The 21,836-nt window shown below is 42.5% G+C and overlaps 1 protein-coding gene across 3 annotated transcripts in view; it reads left to right on the forward strand.

The window, feature by feature from the left end:
- The window catches only part of vav2 (vav 2 guanine nucleotide exchange factor), a 463,113-nt gene extending 441,572 nt beyond the window's left edge, over positions 1-21,541 (forward strand). For 2 of the 3 annotated variants that reach the window (XM_060935479.1, XM_060935480.1), the window contains 11 exons: positions 905-993; positions 1,128-1,141; positions 1,261-1,282; positions 2,721-2,848; positions 2,950-3,021; positions 7,152-7,213; positions 7,503-7,619; positions 9,119-9,206; positions 9,286-9,409; positions 12,317-12,471; positions 19,773-21,541. In XM_060935479.1, the coding sequence (XP_060791462.1) occupies positions 905-993; positions 1,128-1,141; positions 1,261-1,282; positions 2,721-2,848; positions 2,950-3,021; positions 7,152-7,213; positions 7,503-7,619; positions 9,119-9,206; positions 9,286-9,409; positions 12,317-12,471; positions 19,773-19,820 (919 nt within the window). In that variant the 3' untranslated portion in view covers positions 19,821-21,541. The remainder of the gene's footprint in view (positions 1-904; positions 994-1,127; positions 1,142-1,260; positions 1,283-2,720; positions 2,849-2,949; positions 3,022-7,151; positions 7,214-7,502; positions 7,620-9,118; positions 9,207-9,285; positions 9,410-12,316; positions 12,472-19,772) is intronic. The other variant, XM_060935481.1, reaches the window with a different exon arrangement.
- The last annotated feature ends 295 nt before the right edge of the window (positions 21,542-21,836 follow it).

The following is a 21,836-nucleotide window of genomic DNA, read 5'->3' on the forward strand; positions in this document are numbered from 1 at the left end:
AATTGCATCAAGAAATGTTGAGAACTACGGAAGCCGCGAGAGGCCCTTCATATAATCCTTTTTTTTTATTCACCTTGTTATCCCGAGATAACGACATAATTAATTCAGGATGTTGAGAAAACAACACAACTAATTCGAGATCTTGAGAAAACAAAACCGTTATTTCGAGATCTCGAGAAAACAAGACAATTATTCCGTGATCTCGAGAAAACAAGACAATTATTCCGTGATCTCGAGAAAACAGCGGAGATTTCTAGCAGAGCTGCGACCCCCTGTGGGTCAGACAACGAAGACTTGCCTTATTAGGTGATCGATTATTCCAGACATTCTAATGACCAAAGTTGCGTCTATACAGAATGAGAAATAGCCCCAAAGTCAGCATATCACAAGTCTCTTGCCGTACCTGAATGAACCATTTCTCAGCTGTTTACTCGAGATCACGGAATAATTGTTTTGTTTTCTCGAGATCTCGTTGTGTTGTTTTCTCGAGATCCTGAATTAATTATGTCGTTATCTCGGAATAACGGTTTTGTTTTCTCAAGATCTCGAATTAGTTGTGTTGTTTTCTCGAGATCCTGAATTAATTATGTCGTTATCTCGGGATACCAAGGTGAATAAAAAAAAAAGGATTATATGAAGGGTCTCTCTCGGCTTCCTCAGAGAACGTTTTGAACTTCAAGGTTTTTTTTTTTTTTTCGGAGACACAGCAGTGTTTGACAGCAGTGAAAATATGCAGGATGAATTTTAGGCTACATTACACTGATGTTATGTGATGGGCTGTAAAAAATGATCAGTCAACAAGTTAGTGGACTGGAAATAACCAAAAAGTGGCACTGTTCTTAATATTTTTTTCACTGCGTGACTCTCTCTCTCTCGCTCTCTCACTCCCACACTGCTGCTGCAGGGGGATCTTCTATCAGGGTTACTACTGTTCCCGCTGTGGGACCGGCGCACATAAAGAGTGCCTGGAGGTCATCACCATCTGTAAAATCAGTGAGTTCCACATGCTCATCTCCAGCTTTAATGAGCGAAATATCAGCTAAAATAAAACCATCAGCCACTGACAACTCTCTCTGTCTCTCTCTCTCTCTCTCTCTCTCTCTCTCTCTCTCTCTCTCTCTCTGTAGATCCTCATGACTCGGTGAGTGTAACCTCCTTTTCATTTTGTTCCTCATCAGCTGGATATTCTTCATGTTTAAAGTGAACCTTACACGCTGAATGAAATAATAATGCACAGCGTCTGTCTTTTCTGTCTTTCAGGAGCTTGGACTTCCACAGTCAGGTAAGAACCTGTGTCCTCAGGCTCTCTCTGTTCAGAGATAAATTATTATTAAATATTTATCGAGTCCCCAGTCCACATGAAGCCCTGGTCAGAGATTACAGCAGGATGTTTTGCTGTAGCTCACTGCTGCCATCCAGTGAACTCATCTTTGATTTCAGGATAAACAGCACAGAGTTTAGAGTTTGGGATTAACTTGATGGCATGTTAGTCAAGATCGTAGTTATTTAATTGATTTTTTTTTAGACATTTAAGTTCTTGTGCTTGTTTTATTGACTACTTTTTTTTTTTAATAAGTATTCGATAAATTTAGTTTGTACGGCAGAGCAATAGGGCCAGGGTTGTATATTTTATTTGGAAACTTCTGAGAAAAAAAAACTCAATTTTCGAGATTAAAGTCAGAAATTTCGAGAAAAAAGTCAAAAATTGAGAGACAATCTCAAAATTTTTGAGAAAAAAGTCGACATTTTTGAGAAAAAAAGTCGAAATTTTTGAGAAAAAAAGTCGAAATTTTCGAGAAAAAAAAAGTCAGAAATCTGTAGAAGGCGGGCTTCCATACGGAAGTGACACTCAATCGCGGCCGGTAGACATGAATGGCTGAGACCAGAGCCATGGAATTCAGAGTTGTGACAACCGGGGTACAGGAAGTCGGTTGGTGATGTGATTCACGTAGATTCAAATACTTCTAGGCAGCGGCTTTCTGTTTGCTAGAGACTAACACAGAACCACTACATAACAAGCAAAGATTAAGTAGAAACGAATTACATTTACCTTTACCGCACTTTCTGTGTTCTACGGCCACTTCCTGGAATTAGACACATAGATCGCCGTTGACATAGTTCCACTAGTTCCAGGAAGTGGCCGTAGAACACAGAAAGTGCGGTAAAGGTAAATGTAATTCGTTTCTACTTAATCTTTGCTTGTTATGTAGTGGTTCTGTGTTAGTCTCTAGCAAACAGAAAGCCGCTGCCTAGAAGTATTTGAATCTACGTGAATCACATCACCAACCGACTTCCTGTACTCCGGTTGTCACAACTCTGAATTCCATGTCTCTGGTCTCAGCGATTCATGTCTACCGGCCGCAAGTGAGTGTCACTTCCGTATGGAAGCCCGCCTTCTACAGATTTCTGACTTTTTTTCTCGAAAATTTTGACTTTTTTTCTTGAAAATTTCAACTTTTTTCTCAAAAATTTTGACTTCTCAAATTTTTACTTTTTTCTCGAAAATTTTGACTTTTTTCTCAAAAGTTTTGAGATTGTTTCTCGAAATTTTTGACTTTTTTCTCGAAATTTCTGACTTCAATCTTGAAAATTCTGAGTTTTTTTCTCAGAAATTTAAAAAATATGTATTTCTTAGTGGAACTATCGCTCTTCCGTAAGTTTGATACTTTTGCACAAACTCCCAAAATGGTGGACATGGTGTCTTTCCCACGTGACTTTAGGTCCAAAGATGGTTGCAATCAGGAACTACCATGGCACCCCAGCACCCCCGGGCAAGTGCCCGCTCTCTTTCCAGACAGGTGATGTCATTGAGCTTTTGAAAGGAGATCCAGACACCTCCTGGTGGGAGGTGAGCTAAACTTTTGTCTTGAGTCATGATTTCTAAAAAGAAAAATGTCACAAAGGCTTTTTTGAGAACTTGAGCAATTTCTGTACGTGTGCGTCTCCCAGGGGAAGCTGATTCAGACCCTGAAGATCGGCTACTTCCCCAGCTCCAGCGTAAAGCCATGTCTCGACCCAAAGGTGAGTCTTTTGGCAATTCATTTGAAAGGAAATAAAGCTACATCGACTGGAATGGTTGTAGAATTAAACCTTTGGAACTGTAAACACATTCATATCAAGGATTATTGCTTTATTCTCTATAGTTTTAATGGTCAAATTAGGGCTTATAAATTGCAGAAAATTTAGTTTGACCGAACCTCAGGGGGAAGCCATGGCCTAATAGTTAGAGAAGCAGCTTTGGGACCAAAAGGTTGCTGGTTCAATTCCCTCGACCAGCAGGAATGGCTGAAGTGCCCTTGAGCAAGGCCACCTAACCCCTACCTGCTCCCCAGGCTACCCTGGGTTTGTTGTACATCGCTCTGGGTAAGAGCATCTGCTAAATGTCATGAATGTAATGTAATGTAACCTGTCAATCAAAAAATTGCCCTTCTGTAACGTATCAGTGGGCGGCGACTTTTTGACTGTCATCGCCTCCAATCATGACGTGACATGCTGTTATAGGAAACTAATCGATGATGGCATGGTGTGATACAACCTAATGCAAAGTAGAGTACCTGTTACTGCTTTCTGTGACTGTTTTATACCACCAAAATTCTCAACTATTACATGATTTTATGAATTAAATAACACCCTGTCCGGCATACCTATCTGTTTATTTATGGAATGTTCATGAAAAGGTTATTTTTTACAAATTTCAACATGCGTCTTCTTGTCACTTACGTATTCCTCCAGCTACAGTCTGCGTATCGCCCATTTCATAGTACGGAAACAAGCAATACGTCACTCTGTTGGCGTTCTTAGACCTCAGTGCCGCATTCGATACTGTAAACCATAGTGTATGACTACAGCGCCTTGAACACAAGCTTGGCGTTTCAGATGGTGCGCTTGATTGGTTTAGATCATATTTGGCAGATAGTGCTCAAAGTATTGTATTCGACAGTGAACGAGTGACCAGTTTTGATTTGAAGTGTGGCATTCCGCAAGGGTCCTGTCTGGGTCCGCTGCTGTTTTCCGTGTCCACTTGTGAGCTATTCACGATCATCAGCCACCATCTACCTAGTGTTCACTGTTCTGCAGACGATACGCAACTCTATCTTGCGTTCAAACCGGATGACGTCGATCGACGATGATAAAACCGAGTTTATGATGATCGGCACCAAGGCGCAGCTGGAGAAACTCCACACGACCAGCCTGACAGTAGGAGAATTTGAGATCCAACTCACTGTCAGGAGTTTGGTTTGACAGTACCTTCAGTCTCGGCATGCACGTCACTAAAACCTGCAAAAGTGCGTTTTACCACCTGAACTTCGTCAGAACGATCAAGAAATACCTTAGCAGAGAATCTATAGAATGACTGGTACACGCTTTTGTCACCAGCAGGCTGGACTCTTCCATGGACTACCTAGTAGCTTGATAGCAAAGTTTCAACGCGTGCAAAATGCAGCTGCTCGGGTTTTATACCGTGCTCCTTGGTTTTGCCATATAACGCCACTTCTTTATGATTTGCATTGGCTTCCGGTTAAGTTTAGGATAGATTTTAAGATTACCACCACTTTTAAGTGCATTCATAATATGGCCGCAGAGTATCTTTCTAGCTTGTTAACTTTCAAATCTAACTCGGTTCATAGTCTTAGATCCAACAATAAGTTCCTCCCGTCAGCGCCGATCTTTAGAACTCAGCCTACTCTTCGTGACGGAGCCTTTATGGCTGTTGCACCGAAACTCTGGAACTCTTTGCCATGCAACCTCAGATGCACAACTGATTTTAATGTTTTCAGGAGTAAGCTAAAAACAGTCCTTTTCCGGTAAGCATTTGGATGAATGAACTCATTTTTCTATTTTTGTTTTAATGTAGGTATATTTACTTTTATTATTAATCATACAAATCATACCACAAATCATAGCCTCTTGGTACCAAACGTCAGCTTGGGGTTCTATACCGCGTATACTGTTTTCATGTCTGTCGCACATCGACTTCCTGTTTACCGACTGAATCTATTTACGAAACATACCGTATAGCGTGGATTTACAAAATTTTCCTAACACTTTTCTCAGCAACTGCAAATCACAGCTGCTTGATATTTGGTCCCGAGCTTCAGCTTGGGGTTCTATACCGTGTATACCGTTTTCAGGTCTGTCACACATCGATTTCGTGTTTACCGACTGAATGTATTAACGTAACATATAGCGTGGATTTACAAAATTTTCCAAACACTTTTCTCAGCAACTGCAAATCACAACTGTTTGATATTTGGTACTAAGCTTCAGCTTTGGGTTCTATACCGTGTATACCGTTTTCAGGTCTGTCACACATCAACTTCCTGTTTACTGACTGAATGTATTTACGAAACATACCATATAGCGTGGATTTACAAAATTTTCCTAACACTTTTCTCAGCAACTGCAAATCACAGCTGCTTGATATTTGGTACTAAGCTTCAGCTTGGGGTTCTATACCGTGTATACCGTTTTCAGGTTTGTTGCACATCAACTTCCTGTTTTTACAGGAAATTTACAAAATTTCCGTAACACTTTTCTCAGCAACTACAAATCACAACTGCTTGATATTTGGTACTAAGCTTCAGCTTTGGGTTCTATACCGTGTATACCGTTTTCAGGTTTGTTGCACATCAACTTCCTGTTTTTACAGGAAATTTACAAAATTTCCGTAGCACTTTTCTCAGCAACTACAAATCACAACTGCTTGATATTTGGTACTAAGCTTCAGCTTGGGATTCTATACTGTTTTCAGGTCTGTCACACATCGATTTTGTGTTTACCGACTGAATGTATTTACGTAACATATAGCATGGATTTACAAAATTTTCCAAATGCTTTTCTCAGCAACTGCAAATCACAACTGCTTGATATTTGGTACTAAGCTTCAGCTTGGGTTTCTATACCGTATATACCGTTTTCAGGTCTGTCGCACATCGACTTCTGTTTTTACAGGAAATTTACAAAATTTTCGTAACATTTTTCTCAGCAACTGCAAATCACAACTGCTTGATATTTGGTACCGAGCTTCAGCTTTGGGTTCTATACCGTGTATACCGTTTTCAGGTCTGTCGCACATCAACTTCCTGTTTACCGACTGAATGTATTTACGAAACATATAGCGTGGATTTTGACGCTATTTCAGGAAGCAAAATGTTATTTCAAAATGACAGTTTACCAGGATGCTGTTTGAAATCCCTGGGGAGAGACACTGCTCTTTACTTACTTGTTTCAGGGTTCATTATTTGTTAAAGTCAACATTCATAATAAGTGTCCTTTTCCTTCGATTGCTTGCGTTCTGATATAAACGAGAGCAGGAGGATACGGAAGTGAGCAGTAGCTCATAGCTGATCTTGTTGTTGTTGTTATTATTACATTATAGCAGCTGTAAACAATCGTCCCCTCACTTTCTCTTTTAGTTAATAAGATTTGCTTGTTCCTGAGAAAACACAAACCTTTTTAAAGAATTCCTTCCTTAGAAATTGAGGGCGCATACACTCTTTAACAACTCCTCTTCTCCATGCGGGGAAGAACATTTTATCAGGAAAGAAGGCGAACATGACGTGTACAATCCTAGTGTTGGATCCAGCAGACGGAACTGGGTTCGTTTGATGGCTGCTTTCTATGCGTTGGGAGGCAGGAACCTAAATTTATGTCTTAACATTAAGCCTATGAATATAAATCTTAAAACAGGACACGTGTGAGACGAGTTACACCAACGTCCTACTTTAAACAAGGTGTGTGTGTGTGAAAACTCAGAAGGTTCGGATTAAATAAAAGTGTAAGGCGTTATGTTAACAGATCATTCAGAACAAAGTTTCGTGAAATGTGTGTCTTTACAAATGCGAGTTATTGAAGACAGCTGTTAGGGGGAGTGGATACAAGTTCATGAGAAGGCCAGGAAGATTCCATCAGGCAGAAACAGCAGTATAGAATCATCGCCAGAACTCCGGGCTCTGCACCACAGACAATCTTTCCCTTGTTACATGAAGGGTGACTAATGAGCACAGATGGAAAAAAAATAATCATAAATGAACGTCTATTCATTGAAAAGAGAGAAATTACCCAAATATCTGTTACTTTCTGAAAACAGGAGTATAAGGTTAAGCTCGTCACTGTGAATAGATTGCTATAATATTTCTCTCTCTCCCCAGCCATCTCAGTCTTTTCCGAGTCGTCAGTCCTCAAGAGAGACGGATTACAATGTTTATCCGTGGTACGTCCCTTTTCTTCCTTTTTTTGTTTTCCAATTCCAACACTATTGATTTTTCTGCGTGCTGGAAGTTTACTCAAAGCAGAGCAAAATGTATAATCAAAGCACTCCAGGAACATTTGACCTAACAAAAATTCATGAAAAACAACCGCATTGCACTTATGGCTTGAATCGATGCAGATGATGGATTGCGTTTTAGCCGTACGCAATGCTCATCATGGCATTTCTCAATGCGCTGACCCCTGTCTAAGACCTGCAATGATGAATGGGATTTTGTGTGTGTGGGATGCAGGTTTGCAGGGAATATGGAGAGGCAGCAAGCTGATAACCTGCTGAAGTCTCACAGCAGCGGCACATACCTGATCAGAGAGCGAACCGCGGAGGCAGAACGCTTTGCCATCAGCATAAAGTGAGTGACACACACACGACCGTGGTCGAACAACGGCCAGTAATCTCATAGTCAAGGTTATTAAAGGAAATCTACACCATCAAAAGTTAGCCGTTGTGCCACGGCGATGTCGCAGAAGGACGTCACCACCGTGGCGACAATACCGTTTAAACGGAGAAAAAAAAAATTCAACATTCTCACATATCTGAGACTCGGTCACAACGGAGACTCGGTTTATCTAATTAGCGGTCGACGAGATGACGACTGAGACGCTATCGACCCTGCATGAAATTTGAAGCTTTGGAAGCTGATCTGTTTAAGATGAAGAGGTGAGAAAGCTGAATAGAATAAATCGCTCTGTTTCGGTAAAGATAAAACACTTTCGGTAGGTCGGAGGAAGTTGAACGGAATCGTGAGTTATACAGGAAACTGTTCACCAAACTGAAAATGGAACATCATGTCAATAAGAAGTTTAAACTAAAGAAATCTTGGACACTTTTGAAGATCTCATCTCATCATCTCTAGCCGCTTTATCCTTCTACAGGGTCGCAGGCAAGCTGGAGCCTATCCCAGCTGACTACGGGCGAAAGGCGGGGTACACCCTGGACAAGTCGCCAGGTCATCACAGGGCTGACACAGACACAGACAACCATTCACACTCACATTCACACCTACGGTCAATTTAGAGTCACCAGTTAACCTAACCTGCATGTCTTTGGACTGTGGGGGAAACCGGAGCACCCGGAGGAAACCCACGCGGACATGCAAACTCCGCACAGAAAGGCCCTCGCCGGCCACGGGGCTCGAACCCGGACCTTCTTGCTGTGAGGCGACAGCGCTAACCACTACACCACCGTGCCGCCCACTTTTGAAGATCGTATATTAATTCTTATTCGATCCGCACTGACTGGATATGAGAAATCGTACACTCTGATTGGCTACTCTACTGCTAGGATATCACCTCATATACCGTGAATATCATAGAACATAACAAAATGGCGGAGCGTGTTGCTGAACCAACCGAGGACGAAATAAAAACACTACTTGGAAAACAAACCCCCCCCCAAAAAAAAGCAAAAAGAAAAAGGAATAAACGTATTTGATGGTAAGAACGTATCTTTTTTAAATTCTATTTTTCAAGAATTATTATTATTATTATTACCATTTTTAACAAGTTGTTCCCGTCATGTCGCCGGTTTGTTTACATTCTAAGCGGAAATAATTTTGTCGGACGTTTCGTATAAAGTTTCTGTTTATCGAATTTGCTAAAAATAATGCTCAGTTTCTCAAAATCCAGTGAATGTGGATAGAATAAAACAGTTATTCCACTTAATCTCGTCGTACACGGCTTATAGCCGACTCAGCTCATGTACGACTCGATTTCGTGGAATAACGGATAATGCATATTGATGTGCATGCTTTACAGGATGGCTTTTTTCCCCTTTAACGTAAACATGATGTAGGTTAACATTCCTCTGTTGCCGCTCGCTATTAAACCGTGATTCTGCTCTCTTGGTCAGGTTTAATGATGAAGTGAAACACATTAAAGTGATCGAGAAGGACAACTGGATTCACATCACCGAAGCGAAGAAGTTTGAGAGCTTGCTGGTAAAGAGTTAAGCAGCTCATCCAGTTTATGCAGGCTGTGTAGCGGGACGAATTGAACGCGTGCTAACTGTGTGTGCAGGAGCTGGTGGAGTATTATCAGTGTCACTCACTGAAAGAGAGCTTTAAGCTGCTGGACACAACGTTACGATACCCGTACAAGTCCAGAGAACGCTCCAACTCCAGAGCCAGCACCCGCTCTCCAGGTACACACCTGTCTCTGTGACTCTCTGGCTGTCTTTCTGTCTGTCTCTTTGCATCTCTCTCTCTGTGACTTTGTATCTCTCCATGTTTCTCTCTGTCTCAGTGTCACTCTCTCACTCTTTGTGACTCTCTTTCTGTCTCTCTTGCACGCGCACTCTCTCTCATTCTGTGACTCTCTGTATCTCTCCATGTTTGTCTCTGTCTCAGTGTCTATCTCACTCTCTGTGACTCTCTGTCTCTTTGCATCTCTGTCTCTATCTGACTCTCTCTCTCACTCTGTGACTCTGTATCTCTCCGTGTGTCTCTCTCTCTCTGTGACACTCTCTCTCTGTCTCTTTGCATCTCTGTCTCTATCTGACTCTCTCTCACTCTGTGACTCTGTATCTCTGTGTGTGTGTCTCTCTCTCTGTGACTCTCTGTCTCTATCTGACTCTCTCTCACTCTGTGACTCTGTATCTCTCCGTGTGTGTCTCTCTCTCTGTGAGTCTCTGTCTCTATCTGACTCTCTCTCACTCTGTGACTCTGTATCTCTCCGTGTGTGTCTCTCTCTCTGTGACTCTCTGTCTCTATCTGACTCTCTCTCACTCTGTGACTCTGTATCTCTCCGTGTGTGTGTCTCTCTCTCTGTGACTCTCTGTTTCTTTGCATCTCTGTCTCTATCTGACTCTCTCTCACTCTGTGACTCTGTATCTCTCCGTGTGTGTCTCTCTCTCTGTGACTCTCTGTCTCTTTGCATCTCTGACTCTCACTCTGTGACTCTGTATCTCTCCGTGTGTGTCTCTCTCTCTGTGACTCTCTGTCTCTTTGCATCTCTGTCTCTATCTGACTCTCTCTCTCACTCTGTGACTCTGTATCTTTCCGTGTGTGTCTCTCTCTCTGTGACTCTCTCTCTGTCTCTTTGCATCTCTGTCTCTATCTGACTCTCTCTCTCACTCTGTGACTCTGTATCTTTCCATGTGTGTGTGTCTCTCTCTGTGACTCTCTGTCTCTTTGCATCTCTGTCTCTATCTGACTCACTCTCTCTCACTCTGTGACTCTGTATCTTTCCGTGTGTGTGTCTCTCTCTCTCTGTGACTCTGTCTCTTTGCATCTGTCTCTATCTGACTCTCTCTCTCACTCTGTGACTCTGTATCTTTCCGTGTGTGTGTCTCTCTCTCTGTGACTCTCTCTCTGTCTCTTTGCATCTGTCTCTATCTGACTCACTCTGTGACTCTGTATCTCTCCATGTGTGTCTCTCTCTGTGACTCTCTCTGTCTGTCTCTTTGCATCTGTGTCTGTCTCTCACTCTGTGACTCTCTGTATCTCTCCATGTTGGTCTCTGTTTGTGTGTGTGTGTGTGTGTGTGTGTGTGTGTGTGTGTGTGTGTGTGTGTGTGTGTGTGTCTCTCTCACTCTGTGACTCTTTCTGTCTGTCTCTTTGCATATCTCTCTTTCTCGCTCTGTGACTCTGTATCCCTCCATGTTTGTCTCTGTCTCAGTATCTCTCTCTCTCACTCTGTGACTTTCTGTCTCTTGCTCTGTGACTCTGTATCTCTCCATGTTTGTCTCTTTCTCAGTGTCTCTGTCTCTTTGCATCTCACTGTGACTCTGTATCTCTCCATGTTCGTCTCAGTCTCTCTCACTCACTCTGTGACTCTGTCTGTCTCTTTGCATCTCTCTCTCACTCTGACTCTCTGTATCTCTCCATGTGTGTCTCTGTCTCAGTGTCTCACACTGACTCTCTTTCTCTTTGCATCTCTCTCGCTCACGCACACTGTGACTCTCTGAATCTCTCCATGTGTGTCTGTCTGTCTCTCTAATTCAAGTCAACAAGCTTTATTGGCATGAACACACACATGTACATTATTGCCAGAGTATTACAGGAAAGACAGAACTGAAAGTGAAGGAACTTTACAGGAAAGAGAAGAACTCTCTCTTTGTATCTTTCTCCATCTCTGTATCTCCCTCTATTTCTCTGTGAATCTTTCTTTCTCTCTCTCTCTGTCTACTGACACCCTCTGAAGAAACAGCTGCTGCTCCCACCCTCCACATACTACATGCCACACCCCTTCCCATTCTACCTGTCAATCACCCCGTGGCTTGTGTGCCCGGGAGCCGCCCCTCTGCCGCTAGCTTTCGGCTGCAGGAGGTGGTTTTGGTCCTGCAGTATGAATAGGTTCTGTTCAACACATTCAGCAGGGTCTAAAGATATTCACCACCTTCTGGCCAGAAGCCCACAACACGGCCTTTGTTCGTTGTCCAGCTGTGTCTAACAGGCCTCTGTGGAAACGCATGGGCATAAAATGAGAGAACAGAGAAGCAGAAGAACTGCTGTAAAGAACCGATCAGCAGTTTGCGTCCAGAAGTTGTAACAGGACTAACTCTGTTATTATAGCTTTGCTGCCTTATTACTGATTTCACTGTAAATCCTGAGATACATGAAGGATGGCTGTAAATTTCTTTGGTCTGTCTGCTGCTGTATTTTTTTTTTTCTCACTTCTTTTCCTTTCCGATTTTCTCTCTTCTCGCTCGTATCCTAGCAGCCTCCTGCGCTTCCTACAACTTCTCCTTCCTCAGTCCTCAAGGCCTCAACTTCTCTTCTCAGAGCTCTACTCCCTTCTGGTCAGGTACTTGCACGCTGTCTCATTTTCACCGTTAGAAGCCATCCATTCAGCCATTTCCTTTTTCTTTTCCATCCCGATTCCTTTTCCTCCAGCTGCTCCCTGTTTATTCTTTAAACACAATGATCTCCAGTGATGCATGGCAACATTGCAAACTCCATTTCACTTATGGAGCCGTGTGTGTCACGGTTTTATCTCCGCTCGCAATTCATTCATATCCTACACCTGCGTCCTAAACCACTCCTGCGTCCCTTGCCGTCTGTGCTCTGTCGTGTATTTCATCCATTTAATAATCTGTTGTGTTGTACAGTTTTCACACCGAAGGTGGTGAGCACAGCGGTGGCCAGATATAACTTTGCAGCTCGAGACATGAGAGAACTGTCTTTGAGAGAAGGAGACATCGTCAAAATCTACAGCAAGATCGGAGGAGACCAGGGCTGGTGGAAAGGAGAGGCTAACGGCAGGGTAAGACACGAGCTAGGAAAGAAACAGAAATCAGTCAGTTCTGCAGAATGTTCGACATTCAGATGTTAAATAAATGTTAAATATAATTCTGAATGGATACAAGTATTGCCGTGGGATTAGTTTAAAAAAAATCCTGGCATTTTGCTGTGGTAACAGAGGAATAAAACACTTAACGATCTGCTGTATAATCAGCTTCGGGGTGGTACGGGTAAGATGTAAGATTCACTTTGTCATTTCCCTCAGTATTTGCACATGCAGAAAGAAACGAAAGAGTGTTTCTCATCAGCATAGTGCAGTGCAATTAAAAAGTTAAATTATCAATTCTAAATGGTCAGTCTCTTAAAATACAGTGTTGCTTGAAAGTTTGTGAGCCCTTTCGAATTTTCTATATGTCTGCATAAATATGACCTAAAACAACATCAGATTTTCGCACAAGTCCTAAAAGTAGATAAAGAGAACCCAGTTAAACAAATGAGACAAAAATATTATACTTGGTCATTTATTTATTGAGGAAAATGATCCAGTATTACATATCTGTGAGTGGTAAAAGTATGTGAACCTTTGCTTTCAGTATCTGGTGTGACCCCCTTGTGCAGCAATAACTGCAACTAAACGTTTGCGGCAACTGTTGATCAGTCCTGCACACCGGCTTGGAGGAATTTTAGCCCGTTCCTCCGTACAGAACAGCTTCAACTCTGGGATGTTGGTGGGTTTCTTCACATGAACTGCTCGCCTCAGGTCCTTCCACAACATTTCGATTGGATTAAGGTCAGGACTTTGACTTGGCCATTCCAAAACATTAACTTTATTCTTCTTTAACCATTCTTTGGTAGAACAACGTGTGCTTAGGGTCGTTGTCTTGCTGCATGACCCACCTTCTCTTGAGATTCAGTTCATGGACAGATGTCCTGACATTTTCCTTTAGAATTCGCTGGTATAATTCAGAATTCATTGTTCCATCAATGATGGCAAGCCGTCCTGGCCCAGATGCAGCAAAACAGGCCCAAACCATGATACTACCACCACCATGTTTCACAGATGGGATAAGGTTCTTATGCTGGAATGCAGTGTTTTCCTTTCTCCAAACATAACGCTTCTCCTTTAAACCAAAAAGTTCTAGTTTGGTCTCATCCATCCACAAAACATTTTTCCAATAGCCTTCTGGCTTGTCCACGTGATCTTTAGCAAACTGCAGACGAGTAGCAATGTTCTTTTTGGAGAGCAGTGGCTTTCTCCTTGCAACCCTGCCATGCACACCATTGTTGTTCAGTGTTCTCCTGATGGTGGACTCATGAACATTAACATTAGCCAATGTGAGAGAGGCCTTCAGTTGCTTAGAAGTTACCCTGGAGTCCTTTGTGACCTCGCCGACTATTACACGCCTTGCTCTTGGAGTGGTCTTTGTTGGTCGACCACTCCTGGGGAGGGTAACAATGGTCTTGAATTTCCTCCATTTGCACACAATCTGTCTGACTGTGGATTGGTGGAGTCCAAACTCTTTCGAGATGGTTTTGTAACCTTTTCCAGCCTGATGAGCATCAACAACGCTTTTTCTGAGGTCCTCAGAAATCTCCTTTGTTCGTGCCATGATACACTTCCACAAGCATGTGTTGTGAAGATCAGACTTTGATAGATCCCTGTTCTTTAAATAAAACAGGGTGCCCACTCACACCTGATTGTCATCCCATTGATTGAAAACACCTGACTCTAATTTCACCTTCAAATTAACTGCTAATCCTAGAGGTTCACATACTTTTGCCACTCACAGATATGTAATGTTGGATCATTTTTCTCAATAAATAAATGACCAAGTATAATATTTTTGTCTCATTTGTTTCACTGGGTTCTCTTTATCTACTTTTAGGACTTGTGTGAAAATCTGATGATGTTTTAGGTCATATTTATGCAGAAATATAGAAAATTCTAAAGGGTTCACAAACTTTCAAGCACCACTGTAGATCTAAAAACAACCATTCAAACACAATCAGTCTCTAAAATAGAACTAAAAAAACAATCAATCAAACGTTCAGACACCCCTTAGTAGCCAAGCTCGCAAACAATTTGTTTCAGCGCAGTTTCAGTCTTCGTGAGGTTGTATCACCTTGACAGGTGTCAAGCTGTAACTCCGTTTCATATCAGACCACATCACACCACAACATCGCTGATTCTTCTTCTTTTGGCTGCTCCCGATTAGGGGTCGCCACAGCGGCTCTTTCGTCTCCATTGCTCCCTGTCTTCCGCATCCTTCTCTACCACACCTGCCACTTTCATGTCTTCTCTCACCACATCCATGTGTCTCCTCTTTGGCCTTCCTCGTTTTCATGTGCCTGGCAGCTCCATCCTCAACATTCTCCTTCCAACACGCTCTGCATCTCTTCTCAGGATGTGCCCATACCATCTCAGTCTCATCTTTCTTAGCTTAATTCCCAAGCTCTCCACATATGCTGTCCCTCTGATGTGCTCGTTCCATATCCTGTCCAACCTCCCATCGCAAACCTTAACATCCTCAACTCCGCCACCTCCAACTTTGCCTCCTGTCTCTTCGTTAAGGGTACGGTCTCCAATCCATACATCACAGCTGCTCTCACTACTGTCTTATACATCTTACCTTTCACTTTTGCTGGGACTTTCCGATCACAAATGACTCCCGAAATCCTTCTCCAACTGCTCCACCCTGCCTACACTCTCTTTCTCACCTCACTATAGCAGCCCCTGTTTTCCTGCACAGTTGACCCCAGGTACTTGAGTTCACCAACTTTCTTTCCATCTACTCCTTGCATCTTCACTACACTCTCATCCCCATTCTCATTGATGCACGTGTATTCTGTTTTGCTACTGCTCACCTTCATTCCGCTTCGTTCCAATGCATCCCTCCATCTCTCCAAACCCAACTCGACCTCCTTTCTACTTTCACCACATATCACGATATCATCCGCAAACATCATGTTCCATGGTGACGCTTGCCTCGCTTCGTCCGTCAAGCTATCCATCACTATGGCAAACAAGAAAGGACTCAAAGCAGATCCTTGATGGAGTCCCACCTTCACCTTGAACCATTCAGTTGTTCCAACTGCACACCTCACTGCTGTTTCACTGTTCTCATACATGTCTTGCACCACTCTGATATACTTCTCATTCACTCCACACTTTCTCATACAATACCATAACTCATCTCTCGGCGCACTATCGTATGCCTTCTCCAGGTCTACAAACACACAATGTAGCTTTCTCTGGCCTTCTCTGTACGGTACTTCTCCGTTAACATTCTTAAAGCAAAAATTACATCTGACGTGCTCTTCCTTGGCATAAACCCATACTGCTGTTCACAGATTGCTACCTCTCTTCTCAATCTCACCTCCAATACCCTTTCCCATAACTTCATGGTGTGGCTCATCAATTTTATCCCTCTGTAATTACTGCAGCTCTGTACATCTCCCTTATTCTTGTATATTGGGACTAGCACACACTTTCTCCATTCATTCAGCATTTTTTCATTCTCTAAGATCTTATTAAACAGTCTCGTTAGGAACTCCACAGCCATCTCACCCAAACATCTCCAAGCCTCAATCGGGATACTATCTGGTCCGATTGCTTTCCCAGTCTTCGTTCTTTTCATGGTTGCCCTCACCTCATCCTTACTAACCAACCCTGCTTCCTGATTTGCTGTCTCCAACGAATCTGACCTTTTCTCTCTTGGATTCTCCTCATTTTAATTAATCTTCAAAGTACTCTTTACACCTTCTTAATACACTCTCTTTGTCAGCACTTTTCCATTGACATCTTTCATCACTCTTGCCTACTGTACATCCCTCGCTTCCTTGTTTCTCTGCCTAGCTAGTCTGTACAGGTCTTTCTCTCCTTCTTTGGTCTCCAGTCTTTTGTGCAACTCCTGGAATGCATCTGCTTTCGCCTTCGCTACCGCTCTTTTTGTCTTCTGTCTCGTCTCTCTGTATAACCACCTGCTTTCCTCATCTCTCTGATCATCCCAATTCTTCTTTGCTAGCCTCTTCTCTTTTATAATTTCCTGCACTTTGTCCCACCACCACATCTCCTTGTCTTCCTTCCCGATGACCACCCTAGCACCTTCCTTGCTGCCTCTCTTACTAGTACAGCAGTAGGATCCCAATCTTCTGGCAGACTTCCATCACCACTCAATGCTCGTCTCATTTCTTCCGTAAACTCCTTCTGATGTTCAGCCTCTTTTAGTTTCCACCACTTAATCTTTGGCTCCACTATTTCACGCTTCGTCTTTTTCACTTTCAAGCTCATCCTGCACATGACCGCTCGATGTTGTCTAGCTCCACTCTCCCCTGCCATCACTTTACAGTCGCCAGTCTCCTTCAGGTTACCCCTTCTGCAGAGTATGTAGTCCACCTGTGTAGATCTTCCTCCACTCTTAAACGTCACCCTGCGCTGCTCTTTCTTCTCAAAGTATGTATTGACTATTGCCCAATTCATCCTCTTTGAAAACTCAACCACCATTTGCCCTTCCACATTTCTCTCTCTTACACCATATCTGCCCATCACGTCCTCATCCCCTCTGTTTCCCTCGCCAACATGTCCATTGAAATCTGCTCCTATCAGCACGCACTCCTCCCTCGGTATACTTTCTACCACTTCGTCCATCTTTTCCCAGAAAGACTCTTTCTCTTCATTCTCACACCCTCTTCACATCAATCACACTGTTGACCAACTCTCCCCTCAAAACAATACCAGCACCATTTCTCTTTCCATCGACTCCATGATAAAACAACTTGCATCCACCTCCAATGTTCTTGGTCTTGCTTCCTTTCCACCTCGTCTCCTGCACGCACAAAATGTCCAACTTCCTTCTTTCCATCATATCTGCTAACTCTCTCGCTCTGCCAGTCAATGTTCCCACATTCAGTGTTCCTACCCTCAATTCTAAGCTCCTTCCCTTCCATCTTTCATGCTCTCTCCTAACATGCCTCCCTCCTCTCTTTCTCCTTCTCCGTTTTGGTGCAATAGTAGCATACGTTCTACTGGCACCCTGTTGACCAACAGTACCCGAGACGGCCATTGTTAACCCGGGCCCCGACCGATCCGGTATGGTATTTCTCTTTTCAGTCCGCATGTTAGATTTGGCACAGTTTTATGCCGGATGCCCTTCCTGTATGGAAGCAATTTTGTGCCAAAATGTTCATACAATACTTTTGAAATATCAAATGAAAACGACAAATCAAAATACAAAAAAAGAACAAAAAGTCATTTTTTTAGACTGGCAAACAAATTATTCGTGTAATCGTGCAAAATATCAGTCTATTACTCTTCAGAAACCTTTTATTTTTGTTCCGTGTCTTTCTCAGTTTTGTTTGACGTAATTTATTTTGGTTGCGATTCCAGCTTTCTCGTTTGCGCTCCCTGACTTTTTGCGTGCAGTTTTGGCACAAACTTCATGTGTGGGTGGGCTGTCCAGGAATGCATTCCCATTGGATAACTTGTGTTTGACTGACAGCTACGCTCAGCCATTCCCTACTCGGATTCTGGCGGACTGTTTGACGAGTGACCGATCCATTGACGGTAAACAAGGATCGAGTGGACTTCAGTGGCGACTATGATATTGAATTTACACTTTGTTGAATTAATTCAATATCATAGTCGCCACTGAAGTCCACTCCATCCTTGTTTACCGTCAATGGATCGGTCACTCGTCAAACAGTCCGCCAAAATCCGAGTAGGAAATGGCCGCAACAGCCTCCGGGGGAATCGCTGAGCGTAGCTGTCAGTCAAACACAAGTTAGCCAATGGGAATGCATTCCTGGACAGCCCACCCACACGTGAAGTTTGTGCCAAAACTGCAAGCAAAAAGTCAGGGAGTGCAAACGAGAAAGCTGGAATCGCAACCAAAATAAATTACGTCAAACAAAACTGAGAAAGACGCGGAACAAAAATAAAAGGTTTCTGAAGAGTAATAGACTGATATTTTGCACGATTACACGAATAATTTGTTTGCCAGTCTAAAAAAATTGACTTTTTGTTCTTTTTTTTTGTATTTTGATTTGTCGTTTTTGTTTGATATTTCAAAAGTATTGTATGAACATTTTGACACAAAATTGATTCCATATTCCTGACGCAACCCTCTCCAATTTATCCGGGCTTGGGACTGGCACAAAGAGTACGCTTATGCACCCCCAGTGGCTGGATTCTCTCAGTACATGGTATATTTGATTAACATACCGGTAGTTCCACTTTGAGCCTAAATGTGCTAATGTGGACTCTCAGTGTTGGTTTGCTACATTGGACAGTATGTTTAAAGGCCAACTAAGATGACAATTACCCTACCTGTCTTTCTGACTTTAAACAAACAAATAGTTGTTTTCAACCACATACGGTAAGAGCCCGTTTTCTGACCATTTACGATTGTAAACGGCTTTCATTAGCAAATTACTTTTGCATATTTTACATGCTGTTGATGATCAGAAATCTTCATAAGCTCCCGACAAGTGACGACGCTCACAGTACACGCGGCCATATTTGAGAGAAGAGAGAACAGTGAGGATCATTTGCGTCCGTATTTTTTTAAGATTATTTGAGGTAATGGTTGGTTCCAGGTGTTGTGTGGGAGTGTAGCGTAGAATATCCCAGCCAGGCTCAAGTTATGTTATTTAATTTTTTTTCCTTTTACGTTCGTTAATCCAGGGGTGCTACCACTTCCTACCACTACGCTCTCGACTCATTCATTAAAAAAACTTCATTAAGACGTCACCAGGCTAGCCTACCAAAATTACCGTGGTAGACGGTCCAACCCCCACGGCAATGCAGAAAGAGGGTAAACAAACACTATCCTGTCCTCATTGGGGATCCTCACCTCCCACACAGCACCTGGATCCAACCATTACCTCAAATAATCTTAAAAAAATACGGACGCAAATGATCCTCACTGTTCTCTCTTCTCTCAAATATGGCCGTGTACTGTAAGTGACGTGACGCTTTATGGAAAGCAGCTCCGGTGTTTTCGGCAATATTTCCACCTTTTTCCGTACAAGTGTGATATAACGTACCGGTATAGTTTCAGCCTCGTTTTACAGGTAAAGAGTTCGGGTTTGTCCGTAAGTCAGGGTTGCGTCTCATTAACAGATTGTATAGTGAAAAAACTGATGTCACCTTAGCGGGCCTTTTAAATCTGATATTTCAGAGGAATTTCAATATCAGTACAAGTTTGATTTATTTGACAACATGTTCCTTCTTTTGTGCTAAATTTTAATCCTGTTGAACGTGAAACCTTTTTTCTTTTGTGCTGTTGTGTTAAGTGGCCGTTGTTGTTATGTTCCTGGCTGTAGATCGGCTGGTTCCCTTCAACATACGTCGATGAGGAAGGCGTGCAGTGAAGCTCTGATGTCATCTGCTCTCTCCAATCAGATCGTCTCTCGTCCACTTCTATATGGGAGAGGATTTCTTTGGTTTCTGCAGATACCCCTTGTGGAATACATAGGTTTTTTTGTTTGTTTGTTTGTTTTTTGCTGGAAATTGATTTTACAGTGAATATTTGTACTCCTATTTCTTCATTTCAACTTTTTTTTTCTTTGCCTTTTTCTGAAAATGTCTGTGTGATCTGTGTGAAGAGAAGTGGAAATTGTTTCTGCTGGTCTTTTGGAGAAGCGGAGCAGAGCAGAACTTCATCTTGGGCAGAGCAGAGCTTCTGCTGATCCTGAATCGGTGTAAAAATAGATCTATAAAGATTTCTATGGCCAAACAGCATGAGCTGCGGTTGGGGGGGGGAGCGTGTATAGATAATTTATTCCAGAGAAGTATCTATGATTTAAAAGAGGAAAAAAAAAAAGAGTGGTGTTAAAAGTTTATTATAAAAGTAACCTGGAAAAGATGCACTTTGCATTTCTTTACAGAGAGAACTTGCCTTAGTAGTCATTCTAATGCCTTGTGGGCTGACAGGAGCCGTGGAAATACGCTGTGGGGAAATTTTTACAGATACACACAAATGAAAACACACACGTCTGCCCTGTTTAGTAATACGGTGCCTTTAACAAAGTGCGGTCGCAGCTCGAAGACCACATGCACACGTTCTCCCTGATTCATCGACTCTGGAGATCAGTCCAGCCTGGGAAATCATTCTGACGAGTAATCTGTAACGAAATGGAGGGTGCACCGGAAACACCCTCAGGACGATGATCATCTCCATGGATGTGAGTGAATATGGTATTGAGGACTTGCTATGCAGCTTGCTTACACATACACTGATCCAGAACTGAGATTCAATCCTAAACACTCAGTGGGTTGATGTGAGGAAATACGGTGGTCTCTTGGAATCTGCAGTTTGTTTGTTTTTTTCCCCCGCCCAATTCCAGGACCAATGCGAAACATTTTAGAATGCATTGTGGTTAAATATTACGCTTCTAATCACACCTGTAATGATTTTTTTTCCCTGATTTTCTGTTGTTAATTTGATTTACTTGCCTTACTGATTGGTTGACCAATGGTGCTGCAGTGATGTGTTTTTTTTTTTTTTTTTAAATCTGGGTTCGTAACAGGATTCTGTGAACTAAGAGCCTGCTGCTTGACCTGAACCTCAGCCATTAAGTGCACTTTATCCATCAGAGACCATAAAACAGGCTGCAAGACTAAAAGTTCTCATGTCAGGAGATAAACAAGCACGGTTATCCAAATGGACTGCCTTTCTGAAAATCGTCGTTTCTTGGACCCAATTTCAAGTCGCCCTCTAATAGAGAAAGACTTCGTGGTTTTCCGGACACGCTGATGATCGAGTCTGTCAGGACTTAATCATGTTTCTAAACTCCTCCACAGCTGCACTGATATCAGCCCGTCATGTAATCTACTGAAAAACGCCACGTTTCTGTGTTCCGTCAACCAACACTGGCACCATTTCATAGCAAGCTGATGGAAGAGATGGATGGTATGTGCGTATCTGATGAGAAACGTTCACTGGCCAGCGTCAGGCCTGAGATGTTCTGTGGTTTAGCCAAGGAGCTTCATCACTGTTTGTGTAGTGGACAGAAAGCCATTGCATGTACTCATAGATATTACAACTCCTGTCAGTGATCCAGAAAAAAAATAAATAAATAAACTAATTGTGTACTTTTTTTTTAAATGGTCAGTTATTTCCAAACTGAAGTCTATCACAAAATAAATATTTCTTCTTTTGTCTAAAAGACTGGCTCCTTATTAAACTTGGTCACAATTGTACGTTTTATATCCAGTACTGTGCAAAAGTTCTTAGGCACATGGAAAGAAATGCTGTCGACCAAAAATAGCTTAAAAAATAATGAAACGAGTGTCGCCAGGCAAAACAAGCCTCGCCCGGCAGCACTTATTTTATACCTATATGTTGATAACGGTAATATTTCTCAATCACCAGCTGTCAGGTTATA

Source organism: Neoarius graeffei, chromosome 12 (genome assembly GCF_027579695.1).
Source record: "Neoarius graeffei isolate fNeoGra1 chromosome 12, fNeoGra1.pri, whole genome shotgun sequence".
NCBI lineage: Eukaryota > Metazoa > Chordata > Actinopteri > Siluriformes > Ariidae > Neoarius > Neoarius graeffei.